This window comes from Tigriopus californicus, chromosome 1 (genome assembly GCF_007210705.1).
Source record: "Tigriopus californicus strain San Diego chromosome 1, Tcal_SD_v2.1, whole genome shotgun sequence".
Lineage (NCBI taxonomy): Eukaryota > Metazoa > Arthropoda > Copepoda > Harpacticoida > Harpacticidae > Tigriopus > Tigriopus californicus.
Genome location: NC_081440.1, coordinates 2,761,241 through 2,787,542, shown reverse-complemented (window position 1 = coordinate 2,787,542; position 26,302 = coordinate 2,761,241). Strand labels below are relative to the sequence as shown.

General features: G+C 41.9%; 1 protein-coding gene and 2 long non-coding RNA genes across 3 annotated transcripts; 2 read left to right on the top strand and 1 right to left on the bottom strand.

The window, feature by feature from the left end:
- The first annotated feature begins 562 nt into the window (after positions 1-562).
- Positions 563-2,386, top strand: LOC131884920 (uncharacterized). Its single transcript, XR_009373762.1, has 3 exons — positions 563-1,517; positions 1,696-1,878; positions 2,048-2,386. It is a non-coding gene; the product is annotated as an uncharacterized LOC131884920 (long non-coding RNA).
- A 58-nt stretch (positions 2,387-2,444) lies between these two features.
- LOC131884734 (trafficking kinesin-binding protein milt-like) lies at positions 2,445-15,054 on the bottom strand. The gene is made up of 6 exons (XM_059232634.1): positions 14,364-15,054; positions 12,387-12,611; positions 10,858-11,028; positions 9,968-10,241; positions 4,786-6,106; positions 2,445-4,710 (listed from the first exon to the last, which is right to left on the bottom strand). Exons 1-6 carry the CDS (start codon positions 14,487-14,489, stop codon positions 3,108-3,110), a joined length of 3,720 nt encoding a protein of 1,239 aa, XP_059088617.1. The 5' UTR covers positions 14,490-15,054; the 3' UTR covers positions 2,445-3,107.
- Positions 11,351-12,496, top strand: LOC131884980 (uncharacterized). The gene is made up of 3 exons (XR_009373775.1): positions 11,351-12,051; positions 12,140-12,291; positions 12,356-12,496. It is a non-coding gene; the product is annotated as an uncharacterized LOC131884980 (long non-coding RNA).
- Positions 15,055-26,302: the final 11,248 nt, after the last annotated feature.

Here is a 26,302-nt window from a genome sequence, read left to right as displayed (position 1 = left end):
TCTCAGATACTTCAGCAAAGCTATGATATTGGGTTTTGTTTGAGACTTGATTTATTTGGAATGCTGATTGAATTCCGTCATATTACCTTAACCTTCTAGTGATTAGAACCACTATCAATATCTTTCAACAAATGCCATAATCATCAAGCTACTGATGCGTCTACACGACAAATAATTAGCCATTTCACAAACATTGTTGGGCATTTCTCAAACGTTCTGGGCAATTATCGGTTTGAACATGTCGAAAGTACTGATGGGGATCAAATTAATGATCACGGGAGTTGCAACCAGGGCTGCCAAATTATATTTTCAATGGCCTATGACAGTACTGGTGGAATTTCCGAAACCCGTTAGTCAGCCTCAAAAAGTAACCCTGATTTTTTCCATCAAATCAGGGTTGCCTTTTTGCGCAAACCTAAGTGTTTACGTTGCGATGGAATAGGCGTGTGATTTCGTTATCCACGTTTTCTGGCAACTTTGAATTTGAAATTTGTAGACGTTAGTTGCCATCTCGGATGCGAAACAGCTGAAAAAGAAGCTGCCGTAGAGGTTGCACTATTTTAAGCTTCTTCGTGTGTGATCAGTCTCATTTTGTCCCTACTTATGCAATACATTAAAATTTATGACTTCATGAAGAGAGCCATATGAAATAACCAAGAAGGACGAAATACATGAAGACCTCAGCTTAAATGGTCAATTGCTGATTTTTCTGTATAAAATCAATAAATCATCAGTAAGAGGAACATGCATTGTAAGTTTAAGAACATTTGGGACTAGCATTGGTTGACAAGTAATGGTCAATAAAAATTTGGAACAGTGCAGCCAGCATACATCACCTACGCTAATAACGCCAATTCCCTTATATTGTTGTTATCTCGAAGTCCCAATTCATTCCTTTTTTTTCAGACTTCCATACCACACAATTGAACTTACTTAACTTTTATTTTGATAAATTATTTGATTGATCAACGAATTAGCGTTGGCAGACCTGGCTAATCCGTGAATATAGGGCTGATCAGGAAATTTCATCAGGCAAACTTCGTGACAAAATGTTTCTCGTGTAGACGCACCATACGATAATTATAACTTAATTATAATGTGTGTCAGAACTTCGTTTAAAAAAGTTTACAGTTCAGCGATCCACCTTAATCTTCACACATTTGCTGTCAGTTCAAATTAGTGTTGTGTTTAGGGATTCTATAACTCGCTCCATTAATGCTGATTGTCATGTCGGAGCGGGAATATCCCTTAATGAACGCTGATTAGAATCAGCTGCCGGCTATTAAGCTCTGAAAATAACCACTAGATGTCACTAGATGACCACAATCAATGCAGCCATCTCAAAATGAGTGGAAAATGTAGAACTAGTCCCTGGGAACTAACTAGTTTTTCATTTGCATCTTAAAATGGGGCTTCACAAGCTACTTACCGATTCCTGTCTGAATTTGGTGTTTGACCCTCTAAGGACTGCCATCTAGTGATTCTTGTCTATACATTTTGATCATGTTTTGATGAAGGTAAAGATGTATTTTGTTATTTTTTTCCGTGAGTTCATTTTAGTATTTTACCCCTTTTTTGCACCCAGGAATGTGTTTCAAAAGTTCATTTGAACCTTTGAGGAGCCAAAAGTCAACCCTTTTTTCAAATGCTTTTGATAGAATCGTTTAACCCTTTGAACCCTTCTATTGGTTACAGGTAAACTCAGAAATTGGTGGACCAACGACACAGACAAAGCCTTTGATGTCAAAAAAGAGTGCCTGGTCGACCAGTACGAAGGCCTTGAAGTCAAACAAGTTGGCAAGAATGTCAATGGACGTTTGACTTTGGGAGAGAATATTGCCGATTTTGGTGGCGTGCGCTCTTCTCACATGGCATTTGGTAAGTTTATTACGGAACACAAATGTGAAATATTGGGTTTTGGGAACATAGAGATTAATTCTCCAACCAAAGAAAAACCCAGTTTTCGGGGCCAAATTTGGCCTTCCCTGGAAACTGTGGCTAATTTCTTTTCTGAGATGCACCTCTCAAGCAAGTGGATGTTTTTCAGAGAAATACTTGACCGAAAATAATGAAACACAGGTCTTGCCCGGTCTACCTTTCACCCCTTTGCAACTGTATTGGATCTTCTTTGGACAGTCTTGGTGCACTGTCGCTCGAGATGAGAAGATCAGGGACAAGCTGCTGAATGACAAACATTCGCCTCCCCAATTCCGGATCAACGGGCCCTTATCGAACTATGAAGGCTTTGCCAAGGACTTTGGATGTAAACCAGGTGATCAGATGGTCAAAGAAACCCAATGCCGAATCTGGTAACTTGAAATGATAAACCTTGGGCAGGAATCAGTTGAATAAATATGCACCCGACAATTTGGGCTATGGCAGTCGAGATGGACAATATTTCTGATTTTTCCGCGCCAACATTGAGCGATTAAGATACAACTTGGTTTAATGTGAATATCTCTTTATTTTTGTAAATTTTACTGATTCGTTCATCACGTATTCTCACAATTTCGGTCGACTAGATTCATCCAGTCCATCAGTTGAATTAATTCAAAACATGGTTGTAGGATGAGCACTTCTAAAGCAGAGATTGGTAGTTTAGCACAAGGTTAATTTCTGGCTTGACAATGGGGAGCGAGGACATAGCAAATTTCAAAACGAACGGATTGAGCGAAAAAAAAATATTGATTTAATATTGATCGTTTCAAAAACGGGGAAGCGACAAATGAAGAGCGAGATAGTCAACAGACCAATGACAAATGAAACAGGCGGTGCCGAGAATTGGGCGCATTCAACTCCTTACTAGTCACAAGCAATATTAAAAGATGCGCTAGGAACATTCAAAATAATTACCAAACAATCCGATTCGACATAAGAAAAAACAAAAGAACCACAGCCCTGTTCATAAGGAGAGTCAAATCTTTCTTCTTCGTTCTCCTCACACGCCGTTCGACACGGCCGCAGCACTTTCCATAAGGCATACTGATCATGACATAGTAATCTCCATCCCGTGTTTGAATGTGTGTTATGTGTGTTGTCTTTGTATTATACCCTCTTCTTCACAAACTACGACTCGACGATAAACTATTGGATAACTGTCTCTGGGCTCAAAGTAAGCCTCCTTTCCGTCCGAAAAACATGGACGTGATGCTCCCAATGAACCCACCGTCACTTGTATCTTGGTAAATGCCTCCTGAGCAAGAGCTCGTTGGAACTGACCCAAGATCCATGCGTTCAGCCGGTTTGCCTGAGGCAGATTTCAGGAGTGCCCCGGTTCCTGGTTGACCTGGTACTCCTAATCCCGGAAACACGGCACCCCTCCGATCCCCTGGACTGGCAATCACACGCCCTGGACCACGACCACCCACCACATTGTGCGTGGTCGAGCCATAGATCGAGCTGATGTTACACGGGCTCTGGAGACCGGGAATGGACATGGCACCCCTCGAGGTCAACATGAAAGGATCAGGAGTAGATTCGCGGTGGTTGGGCGGCAAAGGCTTCTTTTTGGGCCGCGAAAGCGTGAGTGAACCGGGCTCGACATCCACTAGCTCACTGCTTTGGATGTCAGTGGTCATGAAGCGAAGGTCGAAATCTGAGATTGTTCTACTCAAGGAGTCTTCTCGTGACATAGAAGAGTCCCGACTCCCTCCACTCAGATGGGATGGGACGGGAGAGCTGCTCAGCAAGTTCTCCACTCCCACCTCTGCCACTCGCTCCAGGATGCCCAGTTTCTTGAGTTGTTTCCGTTTGCGCTGATGTCGGAGGGTGTGGACCTCTTTCTTCTGCTCCCCGTAGAGGGCGCTCCTCAAACTGGCAAAGAAGCCCAGAACAAACCCGTTCTCACTTCCTTCCAGCTCATTAGGAGGTGTACCCGGAGGCGTGTGTGTAGGCGAGTTGAGGGGCGTGCCCGTGGGGGAGAATGATCGCACACCTGTAGGCGTCGAGATGACACTGGGCGTGAGACTCACGATGGATGCAGCTTCATTGTACACCCCACTGCGGTCGAGTCTGAGCGTGCTGTCACTGAGATACCCGGTGATCGAGCGCTCGTTGAGTACCTTGGCTAATCCGATGTTACTGGAACAGGTGAGAGTGCCACTTCGCCGCCAACCCGATTCTGATATGGATTGTCTCCGACTGGACATGCGGCTCGAACACCGCGATGAGAATGCCGTTGAAGGTCTGGATTGGTGGCCAAAGCCGCTGGACATTTGAGCGCCCCCATAGGTGGAAGTTAATTGGGTGTGGGCCGAGGTCTCGTCCGGATGAAGCACAGTGCAATTGGTGATCGTGTCCAACGTCCAGGTATCTGGTTTTGGACCAATTTGCGGTAGATTCTTGTCCTGAGCCAGGAGAAGTGGATCAAAATCCGAGTCTTCACTCCTGGAGAAGACCGATGGAAGTGCTCCTCGCATGGCCACGCCTTCTCGCTCCTCGAGAATGTTCCCCAAATGTGGGCGGGCGAGTCGTTGCCAGTTGTGCAAGGTTAATGAGCCCTCCAGAGGTTTGACGATCCGGAGCTTGTCGGGCAATCGCCAACCGGCTCCATAATATCCGAAAGATCCTCCACCTGAGCCCATGAGGTCACGAGAACCGGTCGACATGATACTATCGGGGGTTCGGACGCCATAGGGAAGGAAGTTGAACCCGGGTTTACCAAAGAGGGACGAGCCCGGACTTTCGAATCCATCAGATCCTAAGTCATAACTGCAAGGAAAAGGGATCAGACACGTGATTAACGAGTTGGTTGAATTTCTTTACCTATGCTTGATCTTGGCATACCTGTAGGTTCGACTTAATTGCCGCCTTCGCCTCTCCACCTCCTCAGGGTTCAAGGACTTGAGAACACTATCGAGCTCACCACCACCTATTGAGCTACTATCGCCACTAAATTTGAGTTCAGCCATATCGTCAACATCATCCTTCAGGTAACCACCCCGGAATTCGGAGTCTTCCATTCCCATCAAGTTGGAGCCACGCCCATCATCTGACATGCCATCACCAGGATTGTCCTGTCGATCCCCGATGGCCGAAAAGCGACCGTGGGCATCTGAAAAGTCACTTGACGTCACACCAGAATCTCTGGTCAAGCAAAGGCGTGACCCGCCACTGGAATCATAGTTCATGAATTGTCCGGGCAATGAAGACGCCCCAAATGTATCTACCGCCATGGAACCACCCACTCGAGCACCACTTGGGACGGTTCCAAACGGAAGAGATCCTAATCCTCCAGCAGAGGGTGCAAATCCCCCGCCACCGGGTATCGATCCAAGGGGTCCCAAGGGGATAGTCGAAGGCTCGCCTCCAAGGGGCATAAGACCGAAGGGAGGCGGTTCAGATTGGTCCCGACTCAAGCTTGGAACGGATCCTAAAGGAGATGCCAAGGCATCCATCTCTAGTTGAGGCACTGACAGCTCACCCACGGTTTTGACCCGAAGTACGTTTGAGGATTCTTCCCTCTCATTGGGATCATCCCTGTCGTTGGAGTACACGCCTTCGCTCATAACACCCATTGAGAAAGGAGCTTGGTGACCTCGTTGGGGTCCAGGATGGCCGAGATGACCGAAGCTAGGGACCGAACCCAAGCCTGGAAGACTACCGATTCCCGGATGACCTCCAAGGGTGGGAATTTGAGCTTCCGCTGTCCCGGATGCGACGTAATTTTCGGCCATCCCACCTATGGGAATATCGTCCCCGTCGTCCAAATCGTCGGGATTGAGCTCCCCATAGCGGAATTCGAGGTCCATGAAATCTGGTGAGGCGGTATTATCACGCGACACGGTGTAGGACTCAAAGAAGTACTCCTTGTCCAACGAGCTTCCCTGTCCTGGATTATATCCCAAGGTAACGGGGACAGATTCAAGCTCCCCGGGTCCACCCCCATGTACCATTTTACTGTTGGCAGTGGCAATGCGGAAAGTGTCGAAGGTCGAGCCGAACATGCCCGCATTCGATGATCGACCCTTGAACCGTCTGGAATCGAGGTCACTGTCCGAAAAATCCGAGGCCGAATCAAGTTTTGAACTTTGGCGCGAGGCTTTTTTCGAGTTTCGCTTGGAAGACCGAAGGGAGGAATGGATTTCCGAGAGCAATGACGATTCTTCTGAAATGGGAAGAAAGAAAGTGTGTTCAGTCATTTACGTTTTACTATAGACAGTCATAGAGTCCGTGCTGATTTGGTATATTGTCTTGAAGCAAGGTGATAATTGTAGATCGTTAAAACTCTTCTAGACAGGGATTAAAAAAGCATTTGTTTGCACCATTTTGCTGTGTGCTTACATCTTTTGATATAACTTTGGAATGTCAAATGACTAATTCTTGAGCAAATTTTCAAAACAGTCCTTATCCAATGGCAAGTTAGACGTACCAGCTCTTATTTGTTCTTGGATCAGTTCTTCTGTTAACGTAAAGATAAGTAAATTCTTAATTGTTTTAAATTCCCAAAAGCGTTTATGATTCCTACATGGTGATAATTGGTTAACTTTTACCAACGAATAAAATTATTCGCTAAACCACGCATCTCCCTGAAACCGTGTAAAAATTTGACAACACAATTGATATTGCGCTTAAAGGCTACTAGCTAGTGCAAGAAACGTTTTCTGTTCCATTCTTTGTTTCAATTTTATGAATGAAAAAAGTACGTGCCAAAACAAAAACTCACGAGAAGACAATAAGGCAACTAGATTTCAATCAAAACTCTGTTTAGTTTTTAGAGCTTTGTTCTTCTCTTTTATCACATAAGCGCTCAGACAAACAATGCTTTTCATCCTTGATAGAAATCTCAAGACAATGTTATTTTTTTTTTGGCAAACTCTGACAGGTCTACTTAACGAAATGCTTTGGCAAGGAATTCTTTCTTTTTGTTCTTGTCCAAATAAACGGAGACAGAGATCCGGAAAACGGCAAATGTTCTTGATATTTACTGATGGATTGCTTCGATTTCATGAGGAGGCCATCCATCTTAAACCATCGCATCGAATCTATTTCAACGACCTTTTCCATCAACCAAGTTACAATCAAGACAGACATTCAATTATCAGCTCAAGTTGCCCACAAGTTCCCATCAAAAGTAACCTTCCGTTGCTCGGATTTATCCGAAAAACGTTCTCAGATCGTCCATTGACTTCCCTACCCTTGAGCTTCATTCATCAAAACTTAAAACACTTTTAAAATTGACATCAAGCTGATGTTTCAACTTTGGGATAGAGGCTGCAATTCTTTGGCAAGCACTCAAGAATTCAACTCGGTCGAGGTTACTAAGAGGCGTTTTTCAATGACAAGGAGGAACGTCTCACTCAAAAGATTCATTTTCAGCAGAAAGACAGACTGGCTGACTAAAAGCGGATTTCCTGTTACCCCCATTTGGCACCTCTTATGCCGTAGATACATCAGTTACTACTTACTTTACGGTGTCTACGAAAGATTTCATCTCAGCCAAAGCATTTGTTCTGAACATATTTTTGACATTCAACTTCGAAGAATGTGTCGAGAAGACAGTTTTAGCTTCAATTCAGACTCCGCAGGATCTCGTGATATGTGCAAGAATGCAAAATTGAGCCTCCAATTGGCTCGGGTACTCTCATTTAACACTCGTATCGACCGCAATGCTCGAGATCAGAAAGTGCCTTTGGGAACCCCTGATATCTGACCAAAACCGACTGACTCGATTTTCGGAGACTTTCAACGTTACGCTATTTTTGCACCTGAGAACTGCAAGTTATATTCCGTACCGAGTGTTCATCAGTCGGAAGCCAATAGCCCCATTCTATTGGCATTGCTTGATCCTCGTATCCACACCCTGTTAGTGTTGCTCGACGATTTTTTAGCACATGTTCATGGTTCACAAACACCTTGGAATGTGTGAGATTTCTCAGTGGATGCAGACCAATCTTTTCTAAAGACATTAGTTCTCTTTTTGATACACCCTGACGATATTTTCTTTTGAGAACGACTGCATGTGGTTGGCCTTCTCAATGTTTGGGTGGATGGAAGTGAAGGAGAACAATTGCTTCTTTCAATTGTAGACCTTAAATGGTCAATCTGAAGTTCAACCATGAGAGCGGATTAATAACACAAAGCACACGAGTGCCAAGAAACGTATCAGTATCTTTGTCCAAAGTACCAGGATTTGGCATCTTCGGAAGCAATGTTGAGATTGTAAAAGATCAACAATGATTACGATCTGGCAACGAAGAATGATCAGGCATTTGCTCCATTTGCTCAAAGCGTGCATACTAAATTACTCCTTTGAGCTACCTAGATATTCCAAAAGAAGCAGACAAAACAGTCTACGATTTCTTCCGCATCATTACGTGCCACATTTCTCTTTCTACAATCATCTTGAGCATAAAGGGTACTTCAATGTGTTGAAAAAGCAACCACTTCATGTTCCAAAGAGCATGTACGTACATATACTACAAGAATCGTGAATGTGACCAAGACGGATGAAATTCAACAAATCGTGATCTCGTCGTGTAAACATGACTGTTGCTTTTATTTGGGCACCTAACAAAATTGTTGGAAGCTCAACATGAACGTGCAGCAGACACGATTTGATGATGATGATGGCAATGCCAAGGAAATTTCATTCTAACGTGTATGTAGACGGGGGTGAAAACAACTCATTATCTGAGAAAAGGGACGACAACCTATGATTCTCCGCTTTTGTCCACTAGGTGGGAATATAACCATATGTTATCATTAGGGTTTGGTTAAAAATGATTCGGTGAGGGCCAAACAATCACAAAAGTAGGGTATAGTTTTTCAAAAAGAGCAAAAAAAAAGATTAACGCAAAGACAAACCTGCCGAACTAACAAAAAGGATGAAAAAAAGGCTATATGACATACATGTTGCATAACTTTGCGGTGGCCTGGTTATCATTCAATACAAGCCATGCTACCTTTTACTTGCAGGTTTTTGGCCGCTAAGACGTTGATATTAAGAGTTTTGGTTACATTCAACAAATGGATCTACGTTTTTTCCAGTATCTGCTTTCAACTAGTTGATCTACCTCAAGCGACTGCTAAACTAAACACTTCCTATTTGGATACAAGGAAGAGGCCAAAGTTGCTCTTTCTAGTTGGATTCATAAAATGCATCAAAACGAGAGATATTTCAACAAATAGCGATTGCATTCTAGACCAGCATGCTGATAAAATCAAGCATTGATACAAAATAGTTGCTTCCTGCAAATTCAATCGAAATTCGCCATCCAAGACCGATCCCACATCTCAGTCAGCGAGTCTGTCAAAAAATCCCCCATAATCCTATTCGCCTTCAGATGAATCATACGACTGTCCTATTTGTCCTCCTCTTGTTTAGACAAAAATTTCAAAGGAGCTCTCATCCTTCTTACGATTCAAAAGTCTGTTGCATAGAAAAAAATCCAGACACATTTTCTCCTCTAAAAACTAGGCACAAAAAAGCATAAACAAACGTTTTTGGCCCTTGAGATCACGGTGTGGTGTGCATTATGAGGACGAACATGATGATGTCATCACTATCATCATCATCATCATCATCATCGCCATCAGTGGTCAACGGCATGTGTGCGCTAAGAGTGGCACAAAGTTAGCACCAATCGAACATGTGTTCAATGTTGGGTATCGAGTTTTCACTTTTTCTTGCAAAAACTCTACCGCTACTCACTCACTCAGTGGTTCAATGCGTAATGCTCTTGTGACACAGAGCACTAGCCAGGACAGTGATCAGTGATCGCCATCCAATCCTTTGTCTCTCATCCAAGACACCTGTCAGTTACTTCCAACCACAACTCTGCATCAAATATGCTTCTCTTCATCATTGGTCGACAAGGCAAACAAAGCACAACGTACGAATTAACTAGCTCTACCGCAATTGAACTGGGCCTCCAAATATTTGCCAATTACTTGCTCGGTTTCCCACGCACACTCAAGTATCATGCATTCATAGCGGCTCATCAATTCTTGTACCTACTATACTTACTGGTTCCATCCTCTCCCGACTGTTCGTTTTGACCCCCAGAAGTGAACATCCCGGGCAAGGAATGCTGTCCCAATCCAGGATAGGTCCGTTTCCGGCTCTTTTTGAGCTCATCTTGGGCGTCGTGAAGCAAATCCACCACCTCCCGATATTTCTCCTTGAAGTCGGTCAACTCGGAGGTCAACTCTTCTTGGGTCTCTTTGTAGGCACACAATGAGGTTCGCAATTCCTCATTGTCTCTTGAGTAGAGCTTGACTTTGGATTGCATATCGCACACCTAAACGACAACAACCCCATTGAATTAGGAACGTGGAAAGGAACAGAACAAGTGAAACCGACACACTTTTTTTCGCTGTTAAGGTCGCGGACCAATTTCGTGAACAGGATATATCTCATCAAGCGAGACCAAAACTGCCGACCAACGTGCCATGCGAGCACCCATTTTGTCTTTGTGTTTGTCATGACAGGAGGTTGTAAATAATGAAGAACTACGAGGGCTTTTAAGGTCGAATACACCCTACTTCCAATTTGGAGCAATTTACTTCAAGTTCTTGTAGAAAACAAAACAAGTTAACAATTTGTCGCTAAATGATGATGCCTCTCATGGACGAGGAATGTCATTCATGACGATTTGGTCACGCCGTTTTGATGAGGGGAGACCATCGGAAACAGGGGGGGGTTTACAAAGCTGTGGATTGTGGAGGGAATGACGGTTCTGTCGATCGTCATGGATTGCAATCCATGAATGAATGGTTGGATTGGTTCCATCGATCAGCCATCATCATCCCAACCCTTTTGGAGCCCAACTCACTAGTCCGACGTCGCTGGATGCTGGCTGCTGGATTATGAGGGCGTGGACAAGCGAATGTGTGAAATGAATGGAGGGGGCTTACCTTGGCGAGGAGATGGGTGATTTCCTCCTTTTGTTTCCTGCTCTCATCCACTTTACAAGTGAACTCTTCCGAGAGATGAGAGATCCGCACGTTGGCATCGCTCAAATGCTTCACGGCTTCGCTGACCAATTTCTCTTCCTTTTCCTCAACCTCAATGGCTTCTTTGGCCAACTGGAACAATTCAATGAGTGTCTCAAAAGCTGGTCTTGATGTCATAACTTGGCAATAACCATTCAATTAAAAGCCACCAAATTGGACTGCATCTTTAACTGCATCATCAACGACAGAACTTGTCTTTAATGAATTGCACGTGCTTTCGGTAAAAAGGGTCTAACCAGGAAATGGTATTTGTCTCTTTTGCCAGGTGAATCGAAACAAAGGGGGTGAAATTACGATGTTAGGACAGCTTATCTACCTAGACCTGATGCGGTTTAGTTTGAATGTTTTAGACATGTCCCGCTTTCAGGCAAGGAGATTCATCCCGACAGAAAAAAGTGGGTTCAGTCTAATTCTTCTTCAAGTATGAAACGCGACGCATTTTCAAACGAATATTTCGAGTAGGTCGTGAAATCGGCTCATTTTGCATCATCCCACGAGTCGATCACTGAAGGTGCTCGTTAGTTCCTCCTAGCTATATGCTCGTAGTAGTACGAGAAGGTAGTCATTAGGGGATGCAATCTCGTGGGTAAGTTTCCATGACAATATGAGGGGCTTGCGCAAATTTAGTAGCTCTGTTTAGTGTACAGGGGTATTACACGATGTCGTATCTAGACTGGCGATCAGATCGTTGAAAACGCTTGCGAACCAAATTGTCTCTCGTTCGCTCATCATTAGCATGAACGTTTCGACACACACATCCAATTTTTGTACGACAAAGATTAATGAGATAAGGGGTTAAAAAGGGCTCTTCTTCAATACAATCTTGTCTCATCTTAATTGCCTCCTGGCATCTCACGTTTATTGCAGGTTATGTGTATGTGAATCCAATTCTCGTAACTTGAGAGAGCGGTAAGACCAAGAAGCCATACTTTGTTGAAGGGATCAAGACAAAACTAGATTCAGTGTTTTGCAACTCAAGTAATTCGGGAAATTCAGTCATACTTTCGAGGAGAGATGTACCAATCCATTGATGAATGGTTTAACATTGAATCAATCCAATCCGCGCCTCAATGGCATCAATTATTTACCAGAAAAGTATGGACTTCACAAACACAAATTACCCTTCCACTGACTCACCGACTGACTGACTTGACTCTCTCACCAAAAATTGTCTTCTTTAAAGGGCCTGTTTATGTGTTCCGAGTGTCTCTCTCTCTTTTCGGCATTTACCCCTGTGGTCGCGATCTCAAGCATTGACGAACAATGAGAAAACAGAGACATCACCACCCTCCATCAAGACACAAAAGAACCTGACATACTTCTTCGTGGCTTGGCGTAATTGATTGCTAAACGTGAAATTATCCCACCATCAACCTATCTTCTTCTCCCAATGCTCTAGTATGTGTTATGTAGTAGCGAATGTATCCTACCTCAGTGGCCTCTTCGTGGAGTTTCTTGTTCTCCTCCTGCATTTCCTGGATCTTTCGCTGGAGGAGATCCACACTGACATTGCGGATCTCGAGGGGCGATGCCTCGTCCAGGTCGGCCGCATCCGCATCGTACACCCGCAATAGGTCGGTCTTGATCTGGAGATCATGCCGCAGTTGCGTGATCAGCTCGTTGTTTTGAGCAATGTGAGCCTCGAGTTGAAACACCTGAAAACAGGCCATTCAGATCGATGTCAATGCAAGTAGGCGATGACGAAGAAAACATTTGGAACGAATCGTCACTTGAGCGAAATCCAAGATGCCTACTTTATTTATATGATCATAGAAATAATCTCCGTTTCCTGACGCAAAAAAAAATCTTTTATTAGGATGTTTTACAAACGATAATAGATATGCTTGGCTGCAATTTATTCTTCACATTGATTTCGGAACTTCGATTGGACGACGAGAAACGGATATCTTTTCATTCAAGGCTCCAAATCGTGAAGGAACGGCTCACACCCTCCAATTTAAGTAATGCCCAGGCATCTCTTTTTGATTGTTACAAGCTACAAAGGAGCCTAAATAGATTAGAATATTTGACAAATGACAGAGCCTACAGAACCGACAGAGCCCTTCAGAGGATAAATCAACCACGCTCTTTCAACGTGAACAAAGGCAAACCAAATTCCCATTTATTCATTCTCTAATTTCGAGCTCGCCATTCAGAACTATTTTCAAGGAGCGAAAGAAGTTTACTTTTACTCCAAACCGTTTGACGGTATGAATACGAAGACATCTGTCGATGTCTTGCGCATTGTTCCAAGTTTACCCTATGGACTAGACGACATGTCTATCTAGACATATGAACTCAAGGACTGATTGTGAGGGGTGCAAAGTACGTTCAGATTGGTTCTACAAGTGGACGAATCACATAATCAATCAGATTCGATCAAAGCAAGAAAGAGCGCTAGAAAAGGCTTCCCAATCAGAGGAAACATGAAACAAAAACCTAGGTTGGGATTTGCCACTCGTCGGTCAATCATCTATAATGGATTGAAGTTGTCCCGGTATATTCTTCTCCTTATGTACGGACAGGCAATTTAGTTCGAGGACGTGTTGAGGTAAATTTACATTATTTACATGCGTTAAAGTTCAACCGAGGAATGTCGTTCAGCGAGAACAAGCTCGGAAACGAATGCATCCACTCACAAAAACACACATCTGGGCTACAAACAGAAGTTGACTTCTTAGAACTGGTTCAGAGTGGAGGGCTCAAAAAGTTTCGAGTTCATTTCATTGGATTGGCTATAACAAGCTCCATAATCATTGAAAGTAGAGGCGTTGGGTCGGATCTGTGCCAAAATATGTTTACTCATTGATGTCTTCGATTTGGAGGGGTATTGAAGGGGTTTTGAAGGGAAATGCCAACGGGCCACGGGATATTTTGGGCAGGAAATGAATCAACCAGCACGATGGCGCCTCAAAAGGTCAAACGTATGACATAAGGGGAAACAAAGTGTCCTTCGATTGGGTGACACGGTTCCAATAAACAATTTCTTAACGGCGCAGATTGACAAAATTCTATGGCAGTCATTTAATCATTTCCGAGTTCAAATTTGTAAATCTTCATATTTTGATGACCTTTTAGCAAGCCGATGTTCTACTCTTCTTCATTTGAACCTAATCTATCAAAGCACCATTGAACTTGATATCTAAACCCTATATTCATTACATCAACTTCAAACATTGAGGTACCAACTGATTGGTGACAAATAACATAGTCATTCATTACATTCAACCAAGCCCTTTCAAGCTGAAACCGAACCAGAAACGAAATGACCTGTGTGTCCTCTACATATTATATCATCTAAATTAAAAAATTATTCAAGCCTGAACTAATCGCGAGACACTGATTCCCAACAAACAAATCAAGCCGTAGAAAAAATTAAACATAGAATCCAAGTGGGCGTGGCTTACCTTCTCTTCGAGGAAGCGGTTGCGTTCCAGAAGCTCCTGCCCGATCTTGGCGGCCAGTTCCAGGTCCTTCTCCTTCTCCTCGAGAAGTCGCGTGACCGCCTCCACGTCATGATAAGTCTTGGTCATTTGCGACAAGCGGTCCCCGCACGTCACAAAGTAGTCCAGCGTGGCCTGGGCCTGCTCGGGGGTCAAGCCGCTCACCCGCTCCGATTCGGCCGCGTTCAACACCGGCGTCTGGATCACAAAGTCCGAATGCTCATACCCGCTGAACTGGGTCAGGTAATCGGCCCGCAGTTGATAGCGGGGCAACTCCTCGCCCAACAGGGAGATGATCTCCACCTCGCTCACCTGTTGAGAAGAATGAAGCTCGGTCAGTGAGCCGCAGTCCACCAACACGCCCCCGGAACTCGACAAAGGCCGCAGCTCCTTTTCCGGTGAGATCTTATACACCTCCTCGCTCTCACGCTCGCCGCTCAAGGTCAAACAACCCGGCCGCAACGGGGTCACGGGGCTCAAAGCGGCCGCAAGGGCCGTAGGGGTCGCCCCCGAAGGGGCATGGGATCGACCGGAGACCCGAAGGGCGGGCTCGGCTCGGGTGGGAGGCTCGGATTGAGAGACAGAGGGCGGAGGCACAGGGGGAGCCAGGGTGGATCGAGTCAGCCCCAAAATCGATGAGGGCCGCCCATTCCGATCGAAGGCTCACCCACCCAAACTCAGGGCCTGGTTTTTAATGAGCCCCACTTGATCTGTTTATCTCTGCAGGTTTATGAAAAGAGCCCCCTCAGGTTGTGCATGAGAGGGATCGGATGGCTTCAAGCCACAAGACGACCACAAGATCGAGCGAGGAAAGTCAGACTGGCGTTAAGGCTTGAAAAAGGCCAGACCATGTCCGTCCCAAGAGCCAGCCAGCTCACGACCTTCTAGGCGTGCACACAACTGAAGAGCGGAGAAAGGGGACGAGGAACAGGCATGCACTGCTCTCCCTTGGCTGGCCTTCCATCACAAGTTCGACTGACGAACTGAGGATAGCATGGACTAGTAGGCTGGGTCTTGACTCTGTGGTGTTTACTGCTCCACTCAACATCAGCTGCTTGATTCGACAATAACGGGAAAGGGTCTAAAGGGGATGGAATGTCGAGTCAAATGTTCGGGCATTTAGTCAGGGAATTGCAGGATGCCGTATGAGATGACCAAAATACAATTGGTTACTGATTAGTCGCATTTGTTCAGCTCGAATCATTTCAATGACTTTTGAATTTGACAATGGCCAGGAGTTCTGACATGTAGGATATGGCGTGTGAAATTCGCCCAATATGACCTGATTTGGCCCATCTTGGCAAACCTAATCATTCCGTACATACATACGTTTCGTTCATGTAAACTGAAGAGTGACTGGTCGAAACAAAACATAAGTATGGTGGTCATTAGTCATTATCAGTTGCAGTGTCTTCTTGCCTAACCCTGATGCTATGATAGAGGATTATATTTCTCTAATATTTTTCATTTTTTAGGTCGTAGAATTGATTTCAAATCTTCAGGAATGGGGCTTCAATCCCTTGACATAAGCCCACATGAGACATCGTTTAACCCTAAATTGGTCACCCTGATACTATGGCGGACAAATGGGCTCCGCAAATTTGAGTCAGCTGTCTTATGTGACGATCCGCGCCAAACATATCTATAGGGAATCGGTCGGTCTGGTCACTGTCAATTTCCAGGCTGACGTCTTTCCAACAGTTTCCTTGGGTTTGTGACCAGAAAAAGTACTATAAAAATACCAATACTCAAGATTTCAAGCCCAAATTTACAGTACGGATTCCCATGCCAGGCGACATTTTTAGATAAATTTAAGGCATTACGTAATTGACAGCTTCTGCACGACGCTTTTCACCGTACCATCGAGACGGTTCCGCATTTTGAGTTTGGTGTGCAAGAGTTAATTGCTATTTCCAGATAAAAATGGAGGAAAGAGTTGCATTGAAAGGTGATGGCTCGGATTGATGGCGATTTGATTCCCTCCCTAGCCATTCACATCCACCTAAGAATTACCCTAAGAGTGGTACTAGAAATATTTGTTGGACCGCTTGCGTATTCGCCATCAATACACAGACGTGATTGATAGAGTACAACGGAACTACGAAACGTACTTGCATGTCAGACAGAGATCGTAAGATAGACCTGCGCATTCTGGTCTTTTGGTAATTGGTCTACTCGTCCCTGAAGGCATTCTCTGAAGTCACAGCTCCAAAACTACCAAACGTCTAAAGAATCAAGTCGACGAAGAAACATTCTAGTCTTGGCTTACCCTTCTATGGTGGGGAATTTATCAAACCACAGAGCACAGAAAATTTCGCCCTACAATAGTTCACAAGCAAGCAATTGATATTCAAGAGTTGAGGCTAAAGGCTTGTTCAACAACGGCCTTCTTTAAACGAAGGCCTTTAAAGACTATGAAAGCTCTCTAGACATTGAGAAGCGTAGTCGCCGCAGGTTCAAGGTCCTCCGTCATACGATAGACAGGCAGGTATGAAATGCATTCGCCTCCTTAACAAGCACCTTTTCTCTAATATCTCCTAAAAAGACGCTGACCTGTACCTTATACATATATATTATTGACATTGGTTGGCACGAACATCATTCGCTTCCTTCTAGCTCGTTAATAAACATCATTGTCAAAGGTGGGCCTTGGTGACAAAATGAATAATGCAGCTGGTCGTTCATGCTTTGCAAGAGAGATTACTTTAGAATTGGCCGTGTGTCTGAGTGTCATACATCGATTGATAAACTATCATTTGAAGCAAAGCTGGGGGTCAAATGTTGATGGCGTGAACTTTTTGGCTGCACTACCTATCACCTTGTTAACTTTAGCTTTGAGTACTTAACTTTCATTACATTTCTAGTTTGTCTAAAACTTTGACGATCTTACTTTATATTTTTTGCTGTTGGTTCAGGGTATTTTTTGATTTTATTTCAGGGTGCTTGTGTCAGATGACTGAACATTGCTTGGACAGCAAAACCAGCCAAAATATTCAGATTGGGGACCTTTCTCACAGAAGGAAACAACATTAATTTCCCGCTATTGGACCTAAATTAATTTGCTGCTTGTTCATACCAAGGGGCTTGATCACTTTAACAATGATTTAAAGTTTGCTTGCCAGAGAATAAATTCTCAGTCTGAGTGAGCTAGCCACAAAGTACAACAGATTAAGTCAACTTTTCTTCATTTGTTTTTAATACAAATCACTTCACATTAACATTTTTTCCAAGATCTTATGAATGGCTAGTGTTTATGGTTTTATGGTAACACAACGAGCGGACACATTGTGTATGCTTTTGAGCAGTCTCCAAGAATGAATTATGTCCTAGCTTCAATTATCCTTTCTGATCTTTTGCAAAGAAACTGAAGATGCCTAAGCTATGCCCCATAGACATGGACAATATGTTCATTGGACTATGACATTGCGTATTGAAACATGTGTAGATATGATAAGATGGTTTACTTTGCTGCTGGATCAAATATCACCCCTCCAATCCTAATACATCAATTAAAACGGGTCAACCACTTTGTTTTGTTCATGGTAGGTCATAAAAAGTGTATTAGTCAATCTGCTAAGGGTCTATGCCACTTAGTTTCAGATATGTGACAGATCTGACATTATATTACTATTTTCATTGACATTACCTCTTAAATCAGTTGTCGGTTATCATTTTTTTATGTAATTGAAAATATTAAAGATTTGTGAATTAACTTTCGGATTGACGATGCCCACCACTGAGGTTTAGACAAAAAAGCAATGCTGCAGCTCTGATGACGCAAAGACAAATGAATATGGAGAAAACAATCGATCACGTCTTGGTTGACAGAAGTCAGAGGCTACTTGCGCATTGATAAATGAATTTTAGAAGTAATTGACATTGAAAGAGTGCTTAACAATTTAATGGGCTTAGCAAAGTTTGGAAATGATGCACAAAATAGAGATAAAATGTCAGTTAACAGTAAATTATCCACAACATCCAATGAACATAATTCCCAGTTGGCCCTAGCCTTGGGCGACAACAAAAAAAATGAACCTGAAAGCCATGGATATGTAGATATTTGATGTTTGTACTAAAGAGACTTCAGGATGTGAAGATTGATACACATGCCCAACTTATTTCAGATTTGTTTGGTTGTTCCTTTGGTTTCATTAAGGAAAAAGCAAGAAAAAATGGTATATCTTCAAAAGAAAACACATACAAAATTTGATCTTTGTTGAGATAAATGAATTTTAGTTTTGTTTCTCGCATGACATGCAAAGTTAATCTCAATCAAAAAGATTGCCCATTGCAACTAACAAGATTCCCAAATAATTCTTTTGAACATTGCGGTCTGGCACATATTTAGCCTGTCAAATTTTCAACCATCAGCACAATGCTGAGCCATCTCGAATTCAACATACGTAAAGCAAAAATAATCTTTAGAAAGTAACCATTCATAACTTGCTGACCATCTTTGCAATGGCTGTTTACCGACAAGGCTTCTTAATTGTCGCTAATCGACGAAGGAAAGATGAATTCCAAAACCAACAGTTGTTTTAAAAGGTTTCATTCATTGGAAGAATCATTCTCATACAGGCTATATGATCAGGCTATGAGGGACGAGGGACTCAGATTTCAATTCCTACACAATTACGAGTACGTGATAGCATCGCTTAAGATTTCTCTCATTACTTCGGAGGTAATTAGTGTGAACTCACACTAGGAAGATCAGAAAACTATGATCTTTCCCTGGATCTCCCACTACTTTTTCCCATAAAAACAACAGTTCGCAACAAGATATCTAACTTCAATGAAAAAGTCACCATATGAAATTATCGACTTATCATTTTCTTTCTAAAGAATCTACCAAACGAATTCTGACGACAATTTTTGCAATTAAAAGTGTATTAACACTTCAGAAATATAAGTACAATGCATTCAATATTTATCATACTAGCTTACCAACTCCTGACGCAATAATCTAGCGTTTTACACCAAACAATAGGCGACCATTCCTCGTCTTGAGTTGTGACACTAAAAGTAAAGCAGAATGCATTCAATAAAATGAAAGATAATATCAACTCCTTTCTAATGCAAAGATAAGGACTGCACATTTCTATTCATAGATTTCACTATTGTCCATGATTTGGCAACTCCTACTCGGACATTTCAAGAGCCTTTCCGCAGGCTTTTAATCGAACGGTGCACGTTTTTAGCATGATTAATTGATCGAAGACGAATGGTGCCTTCAATGCGATGATTGTTGAATAATAATTGTACCATATGCAGTCACCTCTCCATTCAAGCATCTTGAAATTGCATTTCCTTCTAATTCAATTCCTCACACATCACGGTGAGTCTTTTGTTCAATGCTTTGCACTTGATTAGTGATCTAGTTTGGAAGCCTCACGAGAACACCAACTCCAACAATCTTCTAGGGGGAATTGAAAGATGGCATAGAGTATTCCAAGGACGACGTCATCACTGGACAGAGACGTTAGGGTGGGGGAAACGTAACTTTTATCCAGATGAACCGAATGCATTTTCCTTCACACAAGTTGGATTTTAGTCAACTTAAAAAGCGTTCGCAAATTTTGACCTCAATCGAACGTCTGCGTCAAAAGCAATGAGGTCCTGCAACTCAGTACGACGTGGGCAGAAAATGACCACCACTTTGGTAAGATCTTACCAACGTAATACTAGCTCATTCCATTTGCGCCGTCCCTGGTCCGAGTTTTAAATGCTCATAACTTTGGACACAGACGTTCGACTGAAATCAAAACTGACCATTGCTTTCTGAGGCTATAATTGAGTCAACTCATGTAAAGAGAAATGCGTTTGATTGAATGGAATTGGAATTGGAATTGCTCATTTTCCCCCACCCCCGTCGCTGTCCAGTGGTGAAGTCGTCCTTGAGTACTCGTACATGTACGTAGTCCATGAAAGGTTGCATTTTATACCGCTGAAGAGACGGCAAATCAATCTCAAAAGTTATTTCAAACCGGAGGATGTGGCCTTTGACCCAAATGTTAATCACTAATCGAGTGTAATAATGACGTTCCAGTAAATCCGATCGAGCACATAGGGCTTCAAAATGTTTGGTCTGCCTATTGATGGCTAAGATCTCACGGTCCGAATGATCTGACTTACCCTTGATTGAAGTCACATAAATATTATGCTGTTGTTTGTCTTTTCAGTGGCATCGATAGTGGTCAAAATATTGGTTGGATTAGCCTTGCTCGGTCATGAAAACACAACACCTCACGGCAATCGTCTGAGAACCTCATCTCGGCCCTCGATCGTCAGTCAATTTGAACGGGGCTAGGAAGACTTGTGAAGCCGGCTAAAGTCAAACCACAACTATTCTACTAAGTAGACTCTTCAGTCTTCACCTTCTCCCATCCAAAAACTTCGGAGCATGCACTCTCGCCATCGATTTCATCATGCACAAAGATTGCCGGTTGGGCACAATTTTGATAATTTTCATAAATTGACTAGGGCGTCTGAGTGTTATAGAAATCCAAATATTTTCAGTGAACTGAGATGGCAGACTCTAGAAGTTGCTCGTCTGCGTTCTTATCAAGCAATCGGTGCATGACAGAGAAAACTTGTGGGAATGGATGGAACCAAAGTTTAAAGCATGCCGGGGAAATGGTGTCCAATGGACCAACCATTCAGCTCTGAGAGTTCTACGCTCGCACTGAACATCAAGTACCGATATTGTTCGATGAAACCCAATATTCGAGCACCAATAGGTACATTACAGGGCAATGTGTACACAACCAGATACTCTGATGATGAAGGAGGACAACGTAAAACTGTGAAGGAAACCGACGCTCAGTAATATTGACTTTATGGGCGAAAAAGTCTGCATTTTGTAAAGTATATGAAGCTTGCTATATTGAATCCATTTTCTCCTTATGTACTCCAGAACCATACGTAACTGTAAATTTCATTGGAATCCCAAGAACAATTTGCCAAACACATGTTCCTGACCCGGTGCTCTAAATTGTCTTTTTTAATTGTAAAGAGATGAAATAGTTGATACTTCCTAACAATATTATGAATTTGACATAACTAAGTTCTTAGTGTTCAATTTTCTTTATGACTTTCATTCAACTAAACCACAACTAACTGAGTAGGATCGTGGAAAAGTCTTTTCGTCAAAAGTGTGCTTTGAACCAACGCCTTGTGGAAACAACCTTCTGACCTAATCCATAATCTTGGGTTAGCATGAAAATAGCATGGATATATGACTAGACTTAAATTGAAATATTGCAATCGAAGTCAGACGTAGTTAACAGAATTATGCCCAGCGACTCCATAAAGTATATCGTAAAAAGTAAGACGGATATGAAAAAACTAAACAGACAATGGCTGCCCAAAATGTGGCAAGGCTATCATTAGATTGTTTCGAAACATAGTTGGAACCGATTTGTAGACGCTTTTGTTTCCTAAACTTTTCCTCGCCAATCTAACCCGAATGCAAAGAGTGCTTTAGAGGTCCCAAAGCAGGGAAACCTACTGTACGTTGAAGCTCTTCAGTTGAGTTCATCGTCATTGGAACTGCAATAGGATAATGATATGCCATGAAATTTTTGGACGAGAGAGGTCTACAAAGCTCACTAATGATGATGCGAAGAATGTTTTTGATCCCTCAAGGCATCAAGACTTGAAAGTGGAATGGCATTATAGCGAGAGAGAGTGGTAACCCCTTAACCTCGGTTGAAATTCAAGACAACATTGTTTTCCAGAACGAGGGTGGGAAGAAAAGATGAAGATCGTTTTCTATGAAATATTTTTGGGGCTTGGAGCGGAAACACCAACGTGGGGCTCTTCAAATTTCCTTCTGTCAAATGCAACTCCACGAACTGATTTAGAACGTAGGAGGGGTAGCAAAAAAGTAGGTTGCTGTATTTTCTACGATACGAGCAAGAAAGTGTGAACGGAAGACTAAATTGACAAACAAGAAGAGGAATCCAACAAGTTGTCAGAAAAATTGGCCCACCCACTCACAAACACATCAAATTTCACACAAAACTACTTTGAGACATCTCTAGATATCCTTACTCATAGGCAGATGTCTAAAACAAAGTGAAAGTTTGATTGAACGTTGAACTTGACAAAACAGTCTAGAAAACTGAAGATGCTATAGGCAAAAATGTGGGAGCTTGAACAACTCCTTCTATCAAATTCAGTCAATATGATTGGTTGTCAATTGTCGAAGGATCGGACAACGGATTCAAGCAACACTGAAAAGCTAGCCCATGATGCCTGAAAGTATCTCACAAAGTGGAACTGTATCAAAAGTTAGGATGTTGTAAGACAGACCTCTTACACCACTGGCTTAATCAAATGGTGTGCGTAATCATTTTATTCATCACGATTAAGCGTTTGTATTAGTGTCTGGTGACAGGGCTAGCGGTAAGGTTTATAATTTCTAGATATTGGTGATTGCACTATATGCTGATCTAGGGAATAAACTGGAGACGAGGATTGTCAGTTTCTATTGATTATAACGTTGTCCGATTTAGTGTTGTATTATCATCAAATACAGAGCCTTGAGACCTTGAGCGATGGGTCAGGTGATTTGCGTTTTTTATTCATTTGTTTTGTCGTCTCGCAAGCCTGAGCGATCATTTCACATGTTCATACCCATATAGACTGTCATATATTTGTAAAAGTATTTTCCTGTCCTTTCCGGGGCATTGACACAATGCACGTCGTCTGCGCTTGAGTTTGGTATAAGGAAAGAGGATATTTGGAATGTAAAATTAACAAAATAGAGTCTAAATGGATTGTGCAATTTTAAGCACCCGACTTGACATGATATAAGTAGAAAGTCATCTGAGCTTTAACCTTGGAAGCACGTCATTCCAAAAGAAGAAGGCAAAGTATAACATTCCAAATATTTGTTTCAGAGTAGATAAGATAGTTGAATTTTATTAGCTAGTGTATTATAAGTTAAGTTACGTTGGGTATACAGCTTTGTCTCAAATACGGCATGGTTTTCAAGGATTGAACTTTTGTGCCTCTTATTTGAATGATTTTTTAAAAAATACGTTTTTGATCAGCATTTTTAATACTTCTGTTGATGGTTTAAAACAAATTAAAATCAGGGAAGTATTCATTACTTAGGAAAATGAGTGATACAATTTAAAGCTAACTAATGGATTTCCATCCGTCAAGAATAAGGACGGGTAAATTGTGTAAAAAGTACATGATACAAGCTAGTTACCATCCAACTCCTGCTGTCCAAGTCCAAGTGCAAGTCCAAAGGTTAGGTCAAAAACCGAGAGAAAAATCATTTTGCCCATAGGAGCCAAAATATTTTCTATCCGTCATGAGTAAGGACGGGCAAATTGTGTAAAAATAATTTTTTGTCACTAAAGACAAATTTTTTACACATGTGAACTTTTCAACCATGTTTGCACCTTCTTACTTTTATTTGGCACTTTCTTGCACATTTGGCCTAAAGCTGTTGTTTTTGGTTGAAATCAGAACGTTCTTGGCGTTATAATTGGTTCCAAAATAAGATATGAAAAGGTGAATTTTGAACAATTGACGTCATTAATTAAATTGTGCAGGCCACCCAAAGTACTTCACATTTGATTGAGAAATAAGGGAAAACAGAAACGAAAAGAGCCGGTGTCAAGCCCATGAGACAAACTAAGCAGAGCGCTAAGGTAGTTAAGCATCCAAACAAACCTAACATTGCTGCTTTCCTTACCTCTTCCTAGACAGGGACTCTAAAGAGAGGAATCGACACGGCTTTGCCCTGACCGCCAAGTTTGGCCATTGCGTTGAATCAAGACAGTAACTACAAACTTACCAAATTAATTGAAAGTCGGTCAAGATGTTTCTGAAACAATGTTCTACAAATTATATTATATGCAAAAAAGCATTTGCTGATTGTGCTTCGAGTAAATTCTTGCTTTATCAAGAAAACCTAATTAGCACTTTTCAGTTGTTGTAGTTTAAAACATGTTTAAAGTCATTTTAAGTATATCTACATGCCTGGTTTGAGGCGCATACAATCAATGGTTACAAAAATGATATTAGTCACATATTTTGTTCAATACTTAAGCCAATAATTGACATTTAAAAATTCAGGAGCAAAAGTTTAAGTCTTGCTTGGCGGGAAATGTTTGGTGATCACAAAAAAGTGGCGTTTCCTTGCTTTAGTGATCTTGTCCTAGCTAACTATCGTCTCTTTGTGTGGAAGAAAAATCTCGAATTTTCTTCAGTTAGATCAATACTGCTGGGAAAAGAGGAAAAAGAAGCAAGGAACTTAACCTAAATCAAAGAGTAAAGTCAATTTGGTCCAAAATTGAGGTAAAAATCGGTATTTTAAGAAGGTGCTTTTTCAATTTGTACTATTTTGAAAAAGAGATTTGAATATTCCTTCTTTTTGATTTTATTTGCAACATTTATTACACTTTTTGGCCTTTTTCGCGCCGTTTTGTCTCCAAAAAGCTTTGCTATTTGCACATTTTGCCCATCCCTAGTTATGAGACCAACAATGTCATTGTCAATGTAATGTCAATTTCATGTGATAATTTTCTGAAAAGATAAGTCCTTTGATGGCCTAGGATCAAATCCCACCGTTGGGACTCAGGTTACTTCGTTGAAAAATGAGTGTATCAAAATGGGGCTACTTAGTCTTTGTTGATGGCATAAAAGAATCAAACATTTTGTTTTCTCCGTTGACTCAATAAGTTTCTTCAAAAATGGATAAAATCCTAGAATTTTCGCCCCAACTACTTCTTAAAAGCCAGAAAAGTTCCGCAAGTAGTTCGAATTTGGATTAATATGGCGGATCGGATAAGAAACGTGGTGAAGGAATGAAAATTTTGGAACGGAGGCTAAGCCTGCATTTCAGCATTTCCAATTCAGAACCTCATGTCGCTCTCTCGCTTTCGTTGAATACAGCCGTATACTTGTAAAAAGTGTAATACACTTTTAGACCAAATGCATGTTTACATATTCCATGATACAAGCTAGTTACCATCCAACTCCTTCTGTCCAAACACAAGTACCAGTCAAAACATTAGGTTAAAAACCGAGAGAAAAATCATTTTGCCCATGGCCCAAAGAAGCCAAAATATTTTAAGCGTGAATTCAAATTGAATTATCGTTCCCTTTAAAAATAATCATCACGTCAATCATCACCAAATCAAGACCAACTTCTTTTTGACGAGTTCACAATGGCGGAAGAAAACCTTGTTTGGATATTCCGAGTCTGCCTTCTTTCAGACTGGCCAAGGGGGAGCGGAGAAAGTAACAAAAACCCCAAAAGGGTTTGTTTTTTGCCACTTTTATTAGTTTATTTTCACTTTTTAGGAGAAACGGGCAAATATGTGTAAGCCTGTCATATTCATCAGTTCATTTGGGGTTGAAATGGTTTTTGGAGGGCAATTTTTTATTACGAAATCCAGTTTTACAAGAGAAAATGTTAAATGTTATGAAAATAAGTCAATTCACATTGCCCCTAGTAAATATGTTTAACTTATTCAAAACAATTCCATGAACGCTATGACACCCCGATAAAACTGGATCGTGTTTCATACTTGGATGATACCTCGCATTTTTTACATCAATTATCAATTTATTTGCCACTTTTGGTTTTACTTGTCCCTTCATCTGCCATTTTTGGCTTTATCTGCTAACTTTCATGCCATTCTGGCCCCTTATATTTGCGATTTTTAAGATTTTAAAAGGCTCAATCGATTGCCAGAAATTGGGTGCCTAACTGTGAGATCAATTTTCGCCTTGATCCACAACATCTTAAAGAAACATATCCTTCCTAAGTTAAACTTTGCTGGTGAGAAAGTGAGTGGCTTTGATGCCAGATCTCAAGCCTTTAGGAACCCTATGTAGCAGCTGGCTCTGCCGGGCACGGCCTATTTGGCCCTGACAAA

Bases quoted from the DNA above. Each gene is read 5' to 3' on its own strand.
- LOC131884734 (XM_059232634.1), bottom strand. From the start codon at position 14,489: ATGACCAAGACTTATCATGACGTGGAGGCGGTCACGCGACTTCTCGAG. The intron at 10,242-10,857 runs GTAAGCCCCCTC...GTTGTCGTTTAG, and splicing joins TCACCCATCTCCTCGCCAAG to GTGTGCGATATGCAATCCAA. The intron at 6,107-9,967 runs GTAAGTATAGTA...TTCCCATTTCAG, and splicing joins GTCGGGAGAGGATGGAACCA to AAGAATCGTCATTGCTCTCG.